At 42.4% G+C, this 14655-nt stretch overlaps 1 protein-coding gene across 3 annotated transcripts in view; it reads right to left on the bottom strand.

Annotated features, from left to right (window-relative positions):
- SHISA5 (shisa family member 5) overlaps positions 1 to 14655 on the bottom strand; it is a 20390-nt gene extending 5735 nt beyond the window's left edge. The window contains exons 1-4 of one of the 3 annotated variants that reach the window (XM_083796022.1): positions 14507 to 14655; positions 13631 to 13799; positions 13205 to 13270; positions 1279 to 1394 (exon numbers count right to left, since the gene is read on the bottom strand). In XM_083796022.1, coding sequence (XP_083652148.1) covers positions 1279 to 1394; positions 13205 to 13270; positions 13631 to 13799; positions 14507 to 14570 — 415 coding nt within the window. In that variant the 5' untranslated portion in view covers positions 14571 to 14655. Of the gene's footprint in view, positions 1 to 1278; positions 1395 to 11809; positions 11909 to 13204; positions 13271 to 13630; positions 13800 to 13986; positions 14374 to 14506 lie in introns of those variants that run through there. The other 2 variants (XM_083796023.1, XM_083796024.1) reach the window with 2 other exon arrangements.

Below are 14655 nucleotides of genomic sequence, written 5' to 3'. Positions count from 1 at the left end.
ATATTTTTTTGTAGGAGCTAACATTGGGTTATTGGTTCATCTCCCTTATTGGAGTAAGGGAAGATTAACAATTTCTAATGGACTACAATAATTTGTTTTCAAGATCTCCTTCTTCTTCAGGCTGCAGTTATAAACATTGCTCAAAATTCCACTTTACGCATAGGGAACAACAAAAGAAAGCTTTTATTCTACTTAAATATAAATCTTGTCATAAAGACGCGTTCACTGTTTCAGTGACTGTATGCAGACTAATCTCAGCTAATATTTGAAATGCTCTTATTAATATTTTAATCAAGACAACTTTTCATTAGTGCTTCCCTTTAAAATACTCATTTTGTAATCTGTTCTCAGAGGAGGATTATGCTGCTTTAAACAGCATATTGTTTGTCCATATTAATCAGTATTTCAAACCTTTTTTTTTTTTGGCTTAGTACCATTCTATTTGTCAAATATTTAGAATAAAGAGAAAACATTAAAAATGTATTCCAAAATTACTCAAATACAACATAAAGAACAGCAAACCTATAAACGGTCGCTCTAACGTTTACATATCGATATGATCAATAAAACACAGCTTTGACTTCAAAAATTCCCATGGTATAATGACTCACTACTAAGCTAACATCAGGCCTAAAAGTACAAAAGCTTTCTGTAAATTCTGAGAATTTGAAATATTAAAGTTGCAGGATTTGTACTACCATAACATTGCTTTTGAAATATGTGATTTTCCTTACCAGTGATAAAGAACATATCTTGTGAAACAATTTGAATAACCACTTTCCCAGTGATCACCAAGGACACGCAAATTCACTTATTTTCAGTCTGTCATAGTGGTGAGGGAGACTTCTCATTCTTCAAATGCAAGATTTATCTTTTGGCAGTAAAGATGTTTTACTCAGCTCCTGAACAACTAATGTTATGGTGCTGGGCCTGAGGTGTATTTTTCAAGTATATTTTTAAGAGACTAGGGAAAATTTAAAACTAATTTTTCATTCTATTCCTCATTTACCTAAACCAAACAAATATAAAAACAAAATCCACACATTCTGGGGGAGAATAGAGGAATTTCTTAAATGCTTAGAAGACATTCAAAAATGTCTCTGCTATGTCATGTTTAAAGCAGCTTAAATGCTTTATTTCAATGTTTAGCTATTGCAACTTCCGTAGCAGAGAGGTAAGGAAACATTATTTTTACCTCTTACAGGAATATAATTTTGCAGGGGAAAAAAAATAGTCTTGTGATTACAAGAAAAAGAAAGTAAATATACAGGTACTTACGCCGTGGTCTTCGACATGCTTTATACAAACAGCAACACGAACAAGTGAGGCACAGAATGATAGTAATTACAATCACTGCAAAAACAGTAATTCCAATCGCAACAAGGGTTCCAAAACTGCAAGAAAGATACCAGCAGAAGTAAGCCTCACACAAATTTATTACCCTTTAATCTAGCCTTCTGGAGCTAACACAGCACTCTTCCTTCAATCCGTTAGTGGTACTATTTCATGCATTTGAATAAGAAATAAAATTCAGTCAAATCCAGTGCCACACAAGGTCAGGCCTGCTAAATCAGTGGAAGCTGGTCAACCCCTGGCAAGCCGTCCTCTCCGCTGCCCATGAACAAGACAGAATGTGAGTACTTGATCCTGCTTATTTTGGTGTGACTGCAATCCTGCTTCTTTTGGTGTGACTGCATGTCCCCTCGTATTCCAAAAGATTACAGAGATAAGGTTTCACATTCATTCATTCCACTGGTTAATTTTCCAACCATTACTTGGACATACAGGTAGGCATGCCTGAAATGAAATGCCTTTGTCTTACGAGTGACAGCAAGTCCTTGATGCACAAGGAAGGCTTCCAGGGACAGTCACGGTACTGAGCTGACCTCTCCACGCTGCAGATTCCTGCCAGGTTCCTTGGCATTTGAAAACAGCTGTGTTAGAAGCCATGTTTCAAATGGTTTCAAAGATGTGCATTTCCGCCAACTGTACTGCAACAACGAGCACGTTATACTAATTACAGGAGACAGAAACACTGCCTAAACACCAAAAACTAGTGTGGAGAGGCCAAAGATCATACCACCTCTAACCTCTGTAAGGACTACCAGGTGACGGAGGCACACGTAAAGCTTTCGGAGGTGACTAAGTGCTGCTTACCACACAAAACAGAAAAAAGTAACCGTGTACAGCATTAAATGCTCAGTGACAAGCCTACGTTTGTCTGTCATAGGAAAGGTTATGTAGTTTTCTGGAAAGTCCCTTTTTAGAAGCCTAACATCCAGACAATTTTATGTCTTTTTAGGAATACTGAAATGAAAAAGCAAAGTACTGGAATCTGAGACGTTTTAAGTATTAATTTACATGATTTGTTTGCTATAGTCTGCAATCATTGAAGCCCTTCTTTCAGGGAAGCCAGTCTCCTGCATTTGGATTTCTTATGAAATGCATCATGCATCATGCATCAGTTTTGGAAACAATTGCAGGAAGTCAGTTCTTAATGAAGAACAAGCTCTAAAATAATGAGTAGACAGCTGTTTTAATATCCATCCTGTTTTTGCTTCTTCGTAGAGATTTTGGCTACAGAACTTTCTAGCTTTCTTCCTGTTCAGTTTCCTGTTAACATCTTTAAACAAAATGACATCTCTCTAGAACCTCCAGCATTTTTCACTCAGCTACCAACCAGACATCCAATATAAAAAATTATTTTGGATTATCAATTACACCAGAAGGTTAAGTCACTGGCAAAAAAATAAAATAAAATAAAATAAAAAAATAAAAATAAAAGTGTTCTGTCCCTAGCCCAAATTCACAAGACCTCACCTCAGTCTTCTAGAGCAACTTAACTCTCAGTAAGTTGGACACTGAACATAAGTGTTGACAAATAAAACAGGTTAAACCTAAAATGCATTTTTTTTCCCTAGCAGAGGTCCCATCAATTTCATTTTTCTTCTGCAACAGCCTGGACAATGAAATTGTGTCAAATCTCTTTCAAGAACCTGAGCAACACTTATCTGTGATTGTGAATGTGTATTAACTTGAGTTATTATCTGTGCGCTGACTTTGTGAAGTACTAAGTACAGCACTACAGACTTATTAGTGAAGCACGAAGTCTGTTACAGTGGTTTGCCTACTGTTACCGCACCTCAGCATTTACACAGAAAACAGGAAGCAGGAACTGTTGCAGCCTCCTGAAGACACAGAAACCACGTCAGAAACACTGCCGAGAGAACAAACAGGTAACTGCAACACAGCTGCACAGCCATGGAGGTGCACACATGCTTTGTCACTTTTATTTGCACCTTTGCAAAATGATGGACCTAAAATTATTATACAGGTTCCTTACCAGATCATACATGGAATATATATTTATATATAGAATATTTATATAACTCATCATATAAATTCAAATATATACTGAAGAAGAAATAGAGAGAAGTGTGCAGAATGTATTTACACATCAGACTTAACCATCTTGATTGCACTGTTCACAAGACACACACGACTGCCTGCGACAAACTAGACAGCTGCAGAACCTGTGCAGCAACAAGAATTAACTATGATTACAGCTAGCCGTGGAGTGCCAACAGTGTTTTCCATTTCAACCCTGAGAAAGCTTTCTTACCAGGGAAGTTAACATTTCCATTATACTCAGTTAGTTATTACTGAACAACATTAGCAGAGGAAAAAAAAGTCTTATAGGTTCTTCCTGTGTCAAGGGAAGAGTTTAGGAGGCCTGACAAAGAATAACAAAATTCTTCACTTCTGCAGCCAATGAACCTTGCTGAACTTTACCAAAACCTGGGCAAAATTCAAACAAACCTAAGAAATTGAGAAAACAGAGTGGAGATGTGTCTGCTCATCACAAATAAAAACAGCACAGCAGGAAACTGGCAGAGCCCTCATCTTTCAGGACCAAATGCAGTTCTGTTATGACAAGAAAGAGGACAGTATCAGCCCGTCTGCAGCCCAGCTGGCCACTAACAGATAAACACCGGTCAGTTTGAAGCACAAGCTCCATTTGCTTAACTGTAATAAACTTTTCTTCTCACAGAAGAACATCTCGTTGCCTTTTTACTGTGTCCAGTAAGGAATGTGATGATAACAAAGCTTAGGGTAAAAAAAAAACAAACCGCCATATCCATATGACCAAGTTCTTAGAAACACCCTGCATATGAGCCAGCGATGTGTGCTTGCAGCCCGGAAAGCCTGCGGCACCTTGGGCTGCACCAGCAGCAGCGTGGGCAGCAGGGCAAGCAAGGGGATCGCGTGTGAGACCCCACCTGGAGCCTGCCTTCAGCTCTGGGGCCCCCAGCACAAGAAGGACATGAAACTATTAGTGCGAGTCCAGAGGAAGCCACAAAGATGCTCAGAGGCTGGAGCAACTCTCCTGTGGTGACAGGCTGAGGGAGTTGCGGCTGATCTGTCTGGAGTCAAGAAGGCCCCGGGGAGACCTCACAGTGGCCTGCCAGCGCCTAGAGGGGGCTGCAGGAAATCTGGGGAGGGACCCTGTCAGGTGGTGTAATGATAAGACAAGGGGTAATGGCTTTAAACTAAAAGAGGGTAGATTTAGATGAGATGTAAGGAAGAAATTCTTCGCTCAGAGGGCAGTGAGGCCCTGTTGCAGGCTGCCCAGAGGAGCTGTGGCTGCCCCATCCCCGGCAGTGCCCAAGGCCAGGCTGGATGGGGCTGGGGGCAGCCTGGGCTGGTGGGAGGGGTCCCTGCCCATGGCAGGGGGTTGGGACTGGGTGGGCTTTGGGGTCCCTTCCAACCCAAACCACTCTGTGATTTTTATTTTCATCATTTGTCTGCATCTTTGCTAAAACAACATGACCGCTTTTGCATGCATCTTTTAAAGAACTGAATGGAGACATTTATAATAGAGGTGTGACAGGTATACCCACTTCAGACTGTGGTTCTGTGTTCGTACGTGTAAACACTGTGATTCAGTTCTACATATTGAAATCCTGTGTGATTACCGCAGACCAAAATTATAAGCCTTCAGAAACAGTCCAGTGAGCGAAACAACAGACATGAGTCAGTTCTTCACAAAGCCTTCCAAGGACTGTACACAACTGGATTGCTGCAGGCATTTTTATCATCAGCTCTACAGCAGCAGCATAACTTTCTTGCCAGTTCTTGGGTTCACATGGACTAACTTTTTGAAACAGCACAAGGTACCATGACATTTACGGAAAGCAAAACCATATGAACTTGCAAGCATATAATCTGTCCTTTTACTACCAAAGGAGTACTGCCCTGAGCACTTCCTCCTGGATATTCAGTAACACTGACACACAGTAAGGAATGATTACAGCCCCCTGAGACTCCCAATAGTAAGGCTGCTGAAAAAAGCTCAGGAAGGCTACTAGAAATTAGATAATACTCATGTAGATAATACTCAAGGAAGGCTAGAATGGTGCTCACCTTTCACTTTACTCAGTGAACTGTCTTAAGCTCTAGCAGGTAAGATATTCCACATAATGTATAAAGACTCCTGTGGTGTACTAACTCCAGAAAGCCTTTCTTAAAAGAAACCACTGCTTTATTTAGTTGCTTTCATGTGATGAATTTGTCTGAAAGGACTCTGAAAATATTTGGAAAAATATATATTTGCATTAAATATTATTTTATTTACCAATTGTTAGTCTGCATTACACATACATGAAAATGAATAAACAAAGGACTGTAGCTTAAAGATTCTTCCTGGGGAGTTAACCAAACAAAAATCCCAAAACAAACAAAAACCACACCAAAAATACACCTTACCCCATGAACTCTGCAAACAAACATCATGGTGCAGAAAGCGGGGTGGCCACAGCCCAAGATCAGAACACTGTGCTGGTGTCACAGTCTGCACACAGGTCTTCGGACTCCTACATTATATACCATAGTCTCTAAATAAACCACACACTTATAAACACATTGAGCTCATTCACTGACACTTCCTGCTTTTTTCTCCTCACATAATAAAAGCTAACTTTTGCCAATAACTTAATTGAAAACAAAATACAAACCCACTAGCAGCTTTACCGTAACAGTGATGAACTGCAACTTCTCAAAATCCACAGGAAGTAAATCTGAAGAGAGGACTCCCTGCCCTTTCCTATCTCTGCACTCTCTTGCTCAGCCTACTCCACTTCTACTCACCTTCTCTTACATCTGGAAAGTTCTAAATTGTGTATGCACTGAGCATACCTTGCAGACTCATCTTACCTTTGAAGTATGTTTAATAATCCAAGCCATGTATGAGTTTACATAAAGGGAGATATATGATTAGTGCCTGTTTTAGCTTTTTGGTACTGAATGAGATGCAACTGACATTAAAAAGGTGAAACCAAACCCAAGATCTAAGAGGCACTATTTGTAAATGTTAATTCTCAAGGCGGTTGTTTTTCCATATAGGAGATCTCAACTTTAAACACTAACTGGAAAAAATAAAAAAAGTAAAATGCTCTGCATGTACTTAAAGCTTTTGAAAATATTCAAGTTTTTAAACCTCCTAAGTAGTTTGTATCACCTAGTTTTGTGACATTTTATAAGCTCTATTGTAAAGAAAGATTTTGCATGCCTGTGTTCATGACAGTGGCACACACTACAACTTTTGTCTAGGGAACTTCCTAGAGCTTTTGATTTTACTTAGAGATCTGACACTCAGATCCTACAGCTTCTAACAGAAAATGTACACAAGCATCTCTTCTTGGCCTCTAAGCAGTTCTCTTGTACTAAATATATCTAGTTACATACATTCTTTTATAGCACATACTAAAAATACAATTTCTCAGGGTGCTTCCCAGGAAATGTACTGTTATCCACTTTGTAGACAGCTCAGAGTAATTGCTATAGGTAAGTGACATTAAAAATGCATGTAACGAAGAGGGGAAATGTCAAAGCTGCATTCAGAAGTCCTTCATCAACAGTACAAGAATTAACATTAACTTCATGCAGGTCACAAGACAATTTCAGAAAAGTCCATTCAACCTTCAGCATGAAAACAGTTCTTAAGCCCTATAAAAACACTCACTTCTACAGACAATAAACAGATTTAGCATGCTCCTTTAGCAGCAAAAAGAGAATGTACACCGATTATATGCACAGACAGATAAGGCAAACGTACGAGCCAGTTCCCATTCTATTGCTAGGATCCCATTTTAACAGTACCGAATGTCATTTCCCCCATGCCAACAAAAATTTGAAACCAAGATAAAGGCAATGAGAGGGATTTTTCCGAAACGGTCAACCAAATTAATAGAACAAGTTCAACTGAATCATTAAGTATTGCAGAAAGTTTTCCCTGCAATAAACAACAACTGCAATACTATGCATACAACACCACCAATACTAGTTCTAGAAAGCAGTTCCAAAATTCCTCATATTTAAGCAACTAATTAGAAATTGACTTGGCTGGAGAGCTAAAGTTTAAAACAAAAACAGTTCTAGCAGATTCAGCTTGGGTTCGACTTACCAAACACTCTGAAACTGCAATCAAAGGAAGTTCAAACTAGGTTACACCCACCAGCTCTGCTTGCCATGTAACACAGCTCTTACTGGCACAGACCCTTCTCTTTCCACACGTTAACCATATGTCATCATACGTACAGAAGCCAGAAACTGAGTGTTCAGACAGGAGCAAAATTTCAATTAGGTAAATGAACTATCCTAGACCATAACGAACTGATGTGCTTTCTCACTCTTCCCCTCATTGGGAAAAGCGTGCTATTCACTGTAACAAAAAAACAAGGAAAATCTCACATTGCCCAAATAAGAACAGACCTCTGCAGAAGCATGGTCATGAAGCAGCAGAGTTGGATCTAGCTTTGGAACCCACATGCTCAAAGATCTTACTGAGTAACAAGCATGGTCTCTTAACCATGTTTTGAAGCAAGGATTCTCCATTTCCTGGCCTGTAGGACCCTTATCTGAGGACTATCCTGTCTGTGGGTGCTTTCACAAGTTCGCTCACAGTCAACCCGTGCACAAAACATGTACTCTTTTCAGACTTCTATTTTGTACCAGCACAGCAAAGCCCACAGAATTAGAAGAAACATCCTACCCTAATAAGTACATACCGAAACAAAGGACACACCTACAGAAAAAACGAACCGCTAAACCTAACCCAAGTGATGAATCTCAACCTGGCCTAAACGTGCAAAGACACAGTATCTTGCTTTTTGCCGTGAAACGGCCTTCTGTAGTTAGAAGAGCATGCTGCTAAACCCAACCATGCACATCTGCCTCTTGTGCCAGAGCAGCATTTTTCAATCTCTTCCCATCTTGGTTTCAGAGCATACGAACCTGCACTAGCATTTAAGCCCCCTGCCTGAAGCTGGCAGCTGAAGAATCATTAATAGCAGCTCACAACTGCTTTGTCAGCAATGGAGACAAAAAACAAGTGCCCTATAATGCAAGTTACCATTACAAATTGTGCAAGCTTATATTTACTTTTCAGGCTAGTAAAAAGCACAGAACATTTTTTAAAATAGCTTCAAATCCACATCTGAACTGTGCCTAGACTAGCAGCTTACATTTCTTGGTGGGATAAGCCTGTGTCTGAATGCAAGCCATACAGAGAGGGCTCTGTATACAGTTTAACTTGGTTGTTACATAAAATACTGAGGACCAGTACTGGAAAAGAAATTCCCTGAATATTAAATAGAGAGTGCTTGCATAAAAAGTTATTTTCCAAATAACAATTTTCTTAATTCATCATTGGAAACCTATTACAGATGCTGAAGCATCAAAATACACAACAAAATACGAACTGAAGTCCCTGACAGCAATAGTGGAAGAGGAAGAGAACAGGGTATAGTTCAGCATCACTATTTTTTACCATGACTAAGGAGGACGCATGTGCTTAAAAACATCTAAATTGAGAGACAGCAAGTTAGGATAATCACATCCTCCACAGTTAGAAGCGTACAGTTTTTGCCACCTTATACACACAGTAGACCATTGCAGACACTGCTTTTCAAACAAGGGTGGGCAGAACGACACAAATTTCTCCATTTCACAGAGGAGCCAAGTCTCAAGACAACACACAGATCAGCCCACGACAAACGCTGAACGCACACAACCCGAGTCTAACAAGGCTGTCCTCTGTTGGCTGAGACTTCCCAGGAAGGCTGTTGTTCCGCCTCCCTTTTCCCACCACGTAAGGACGAACAGCCTTTTCTCAAGGCGTTACAGTGTGTTACATAACTTCAAGGCAGAAATTAATTTAGAAATGGAGACCAACTAACTGTGTACAATGGTAATTCTGTTTCAACTTAGAGTGACCGGTCATCAGCTGTGCCAACTACATTATTTTCCTCTGCAACTCTGATACAGATGTTCTGTATCGCCCCACCTCCTTAAACACGCAAATATTTCACAATTAGTTGAATTGTGGGTGAGTCATCTAATTTCCTTTTCCAGTAAGGGTCACTATTGGAGAATTGGCATACCAAGGCTAAAAAAACATGTTACCAATGCAAATGATGACAACTGTGGTTACAGCAAACCAGTGCTCTGCTTCTGCAGCTTCGTAAAGGAGGAATACTAAGTACGGTAGAATGAGAGAAGGAAACGATCTAAACCTTACTACTCACAATCTATTTCCAAAACAGAACACAGCAGGGAAAAGTCAATATTTGCTAATCCAATTCAAAGAAAAATAAAGTGAAACACCTTCAATGCATTCTTCAACAGCGGAAGTTGTACAAATTGTATACATCCATCTTACATGTAAGGAAAAAATGGTGGCAAATTTAACAAGTTTAGTGGTATAAAACCAATGCCTACACTGTGAGTTAAAAGCTCCAAATAATCTTTAGGAATAAACTAATAATGGAAAACACGTGAATCCGAGTTAATGCTGACTTGTACACTTAAAATGCTTAATTTTCTTCTAAATGCAGTGTTCTGGGAAGCACAATACTTTCGAGTACTTGAAAGTATGTTGTTATGACACTCCAAAGGAATAACATTTATTGTCTTAAAAAAAGACCAAAAGGAGATTACAGGATAGTAACTGCCTGCTTTTTGAACTTCATGGAGTTGCCCAAAGTGCCTTGCACCCCTGCCTCAACAACACCTGATACACAATATTAAATACTGAAGGAAATCGGTATTAAAGGACCGTAATAAAAAGAAACCTACTCTAAACTGGAACTTGCACTTCTGCTGAAGACCTCAGAATAAATACAGCAAAGAAGCAGGAGCGCAGGCGAACTACCAACTGCTCAGCTGGACAGGACACAGGAAGAGCGCCTGCAGCACCAGACCGAGCCCTTCCCTAGCATGGTCCCAAAGAATCGCACCATAATCGTGGCAGGTTTTCCAAGCGGGGAGAAGAGACCACCCAGCTCACGCAGCCCAGTGGCCAGTCCACAAAGTTTGTGACAAGCCCTCATAGATATGAAAGTCTCTTTAAAAGCTAGGATTTGTGAGCAATTAGTCAGAGCAGTGACTTGATATAGGAATATGGCCAGAGAAAGAATGAGGAACTAAATGCTTTCTGACCCTTAATGCCTGTACCGTTTGGGAAACATCCCGCCCCCTCTTTTTGAAGGGCAGCATCGAAGGTAATATTTGTGCAGGACACTAAAGGAAGCTGCTGTTTGTTGTCTCTACTGTTATAAACCGTTCAAGGAGTAAACAACCATGTTCATCTTGCTGACCATACAAAAAAAAATATCTCGACTGACATCAGCCACACAGACAAGTATTAAATAGACATTGTCATTGAGAAGCAATGTAAAACATGTCTTTTAAGAGAAACTGGCATGGCGCTAAAGGGTGGAGCATACCTTGCAGGCAGAAACAGGAGAGCTCTTCTGAAAGGAAAAAAGCTTACTGCTCGTTTAAAAGAAAAAAAAAACTTCTGTTACCAGGCAGTCTGTAACAGGAGGGTACCCTACTAGTGACTGGGTGCCCCAGTGACGGCAGAAAGAGTAACCCAAGTCCTGTTCATTTTCATTTCCGATGTTGAAACATCCTAAATCAAACATTCAAGGTCATCATTCTCTTTGGAAAGTTTTGGGGAGTGGTTTTCCTCTGGACTCACGTTCAGATGGCTTTTCAAAAGCAGTGTTTCTGTGCATAACTACTTCTTTTTTTTGTTATTGTAAGAAAAAATTATGAATTGTAACTTTGTTGTTACTTAGAATAGCCTAACTGGAAAACAAGCCTGACGTTAAGTCCAAGTGTTTGCACACCACATTGATTTTTCAAAGCTGTAGTGCAACTGAAAGGAAGAAGCTTGAGAGAATCCCTAAGGGCCCCTTTCCTCACCGTGAGACATCTTCTGAGACATGCCATAGCTGAGAAGAGAAATAGTTAAAGCAGCTTTGCTACTACATGCTGAGTGTTTTCCGTCATTTACAGATGCACCTCCAAGACTGAGGCCCTCCGTTACAGTTCCTTAAGTAACCGTGCAGGCTCGGTAGTGATTTTGGCTTTTTAAAATTATTTTTTCTTTCTGTGCTGTGCGATAGCTATGCTCGTTGGCATGGAAAAAACCGCATTTCTTAGAACCCTCACATTTACCCTTTCATCCTCAAACATATTCAACACCTCCGCAGGCCCGACGATGGGAATCGGAAGGGTCGGGTGCTTTTTTTTTCCTTATCTTTCCGCTAAAAACGCATCGGGAAAGCAGCGACTGCAAAGCCGGGGCTCCCGCAGCCCCGGGGAATGCGCCAACAGCCCCCAGCACCCCTCCCCGCCCGGGACCCGCAGCCAGCCCAGCCAGCCCTTCACCTCCCTCCTGCCGGGGACGCGGCGGGCACGGAGCTCGCCCGGCCCGGCCCGGCCCGGCCGCCCGCCCGCTTACCCCATGCTCGCCGCCGCCGCCGCCGCCGCCCGGCCCGCGCCCGCCGCCCGGCCCCGCCCCTCCCCGCCCGTCACGGCGCTGGCCCCGCCCCAGCGCTACGCCGCCGGGGGGGCGCTGGGCAGGCGGCGTCACCTCAGGCAGTGCCTCGGCTCCCCTCAGCGGAGAGCCCTGCGCCGGTCTTCGCGTGGAGGAACCGCTGGTGTTTTTTTAACCCTTTTCTTTTTTAAAGTAAAGCAAGCAGCGGGGCTCAGCACGGATTCCTCGGCTGCTAAACCAGGGGGGGCGCCTCTGGAAGCGCCAGAAGTGAACTGGATCTCTTTCGGTTCCCTGAGCCTTCAAGTCCAGCCAAGAGCACCCACCTGCTCAAACCCCTGTCTAAGCACCGACAGAGGATGGCTTCTTCTGCTTTTTCAGTTCTGAAGCAGTTCCTCACGTCAGAGTGAACCATCAGGCTGACGAATTAACTTGGCAGCCTTGGATATTCTCCCGGCAGCTTCACCCAGCTGCCGTTGGGGACAGCTAACAAAACGCTGCAGTTGCCTAGGGAAAATCCTTCCACATTTGGGACCTTGTCAAAAATCTAACAGCCAGCACAGCTACATTTTACTTTTTTATTTTTATCATTTCATGGAGAACAACAAATTTCTTGTTGAAATATATGCTGACAATGTGAAATTGATAAAGGTGTGTTTTCAGAAGAAAACATACTCAAGGTCAACTAAAAAGAAAATTCAAAATATAATTTAAAATTAAAATTAAAATATATTATCTGAGCAGTTCAGTAACATTCATTACTAAATTTAGCAGTCTAAAGGTTTGTAATTATTTGAACATATGCAGATATGGTTCATAATTAATTCTTGTTCTTCCTTTATATTATTCCATAGAATGGGAACCAGGAACATTTTACAGCAGGACTCTTGTAATCACCAACATAATGCATACACTGAAAGTAACTTATCTCATGTGACATCAAAATAGCACAAGAAATATTGATAAAATCTAAGTGCAAAAGATGCTAAAAAGGAAGGAGATGCTTCAACCAAAAGCACCTCTCTTACAGAACCACTATAGACTTAATCCATCAGTTCTTAGAAAGACAGAGTAAGCATGCCCATGCCTCAGAAGACAAACTCCCATTCAGTAACAGGAACATGGACTATTGCATATGGGGATCATTAGCATGATCCAGTCTCTTTCTTATCTGTTTCTTCAAATAGTCTCAGGTGTACGCCAGTTTGAGTGTTCAACATACTTAACACACAAATCCATATTTCTGTTTTCATTTTCTCCTAGCACAGACTGACTATGCAATAAAAAAACTCTAAATATAAAAACATTTATAGAACCTCCAAATAAATAACATTTAAAAAGCTGGTGCTTCGCATGTCTTACCTGGGGCCATAATCACTTAAATCTTCGGAGTCCAAAAGCAAGTTCAGGTTGCCCAAGTCAGAGGTCCTGTAAGAAGATAATACATCTCAAAAAGTGGAATTTAAGACATATTTAGCACCTGGCCAAGTTCCAAGTACTTATGAAAGGTAATGGAGAATAAAAAGAGAATGAGATTAATTTTGTCATCCTCAAAGAAAAGTGAAACAGAGCAGTAGAAGTGTTTGAAAATACTCAAGAAAACACATGCCAGTTCATGCATCAATTTGTCTATCTCATTGCTCCCACTTTAAAAGTAAGTTACGTGCCTTAAAGTAGATCCCCAACAGAGCCTGATATAGAGCTGAAAGGTCCCTTTGTAGGTTTTTACCATTAAGATGCTTGCTTTGATACTTCGAACCCACTGTACACAATCCATTTGCCTCATACCTTCCATCAAGTAGATTACACATCAATTGATGTTCTTCATCAAATCTGAATAATGAATTAGAGCAACAGTATCGACGCGTGCAATCTCCACAGCAGAAGTTGGGACAGGATTCTGCACGTTGCACCTTGCTATGGGGATCAAGATATGCTTGACAGTCCTCACCCAAAGCTGAAAAGAGGTAAAATCCAAGAGTTAGTAATGAAAGAAGTAACTCCTGTATCGAGTTTTGCTCTCGTACTGACCATCTCATCGAGGTTAACACCTAAATATGTTTCAAGCGTTTGTGTTAGGGTCTGCTGATCTGTTACTTCCTTCAGAGCACAGCAAAGGTGAACACCTGCCACTTGCAAAGTACCTGGCCTCCATCGAGGAGCTCTTCCCAAGCCTTCGCACACGCGTGAAGGACTAACCCAGGCAAACAGGCCTGCAGACACCGTCTGGTGATGCCATCTGCGCTACATCTGCAAAGCCTCAACCAGCACCGTGGTCTCTTCAAGCCCCCACGCAAGCCTGAAAATCGCGTGGAAGAGCACGCTGCACTTTCCTGGGCATTTACGGGATGCAAAGGCGCATCGTGGACCTGCATTTCCATGGCACTCGGCCACTTCTACCCGTTGTTCCCTTTACTTTCCGGAACATCCCCGCCACCAGGGCTTGCCGAGAGGCTCCGTCGAGGCTGGCAGGCGAGGCGACGCCGCCCCTCCTGCCGCTCCCGGGACGGTTCCTCCCTCGCCCGTCTCCCGGCCCCTCGCGGCAGGGCCCGGTACCGCCCGGCCCCCCGCAGCCCTTCCTCGGCCGGTTCCAAGCGGCGCACCGCGGCGGTTGGAGGGAGCCCGGCCGCCAACGGCCCCCCTCGGCCGCCGCCCCGCGCTCACCGGGCACCGGCAGCAGGCAAAGAACGCCGAGGCCGAGGCCGAGGGCGCCGCGCCACGCAGCCATCAGCACCGCCGCTTCCCTTCCGCCTGAGGGGCGGAGCGGCCCGGGGCGGAGGTGCGGAGCCCGGCCCAGCCCGGCGGTGACATCC

This window comes from Anser anser (genome assembly GCF_964211835.1).
Source record: "Anser anser genome assembly, chromosome: 12".
NCBI lineage: Eukaryota > Metazoa > Chordata > Aves > Anseriformes > Anatidae > Anser > Anser anser.
Note: the sequence above shows the minus strand (reverse complement) of the source record. Positions and strands in the feature narration are given on the sequence as shown.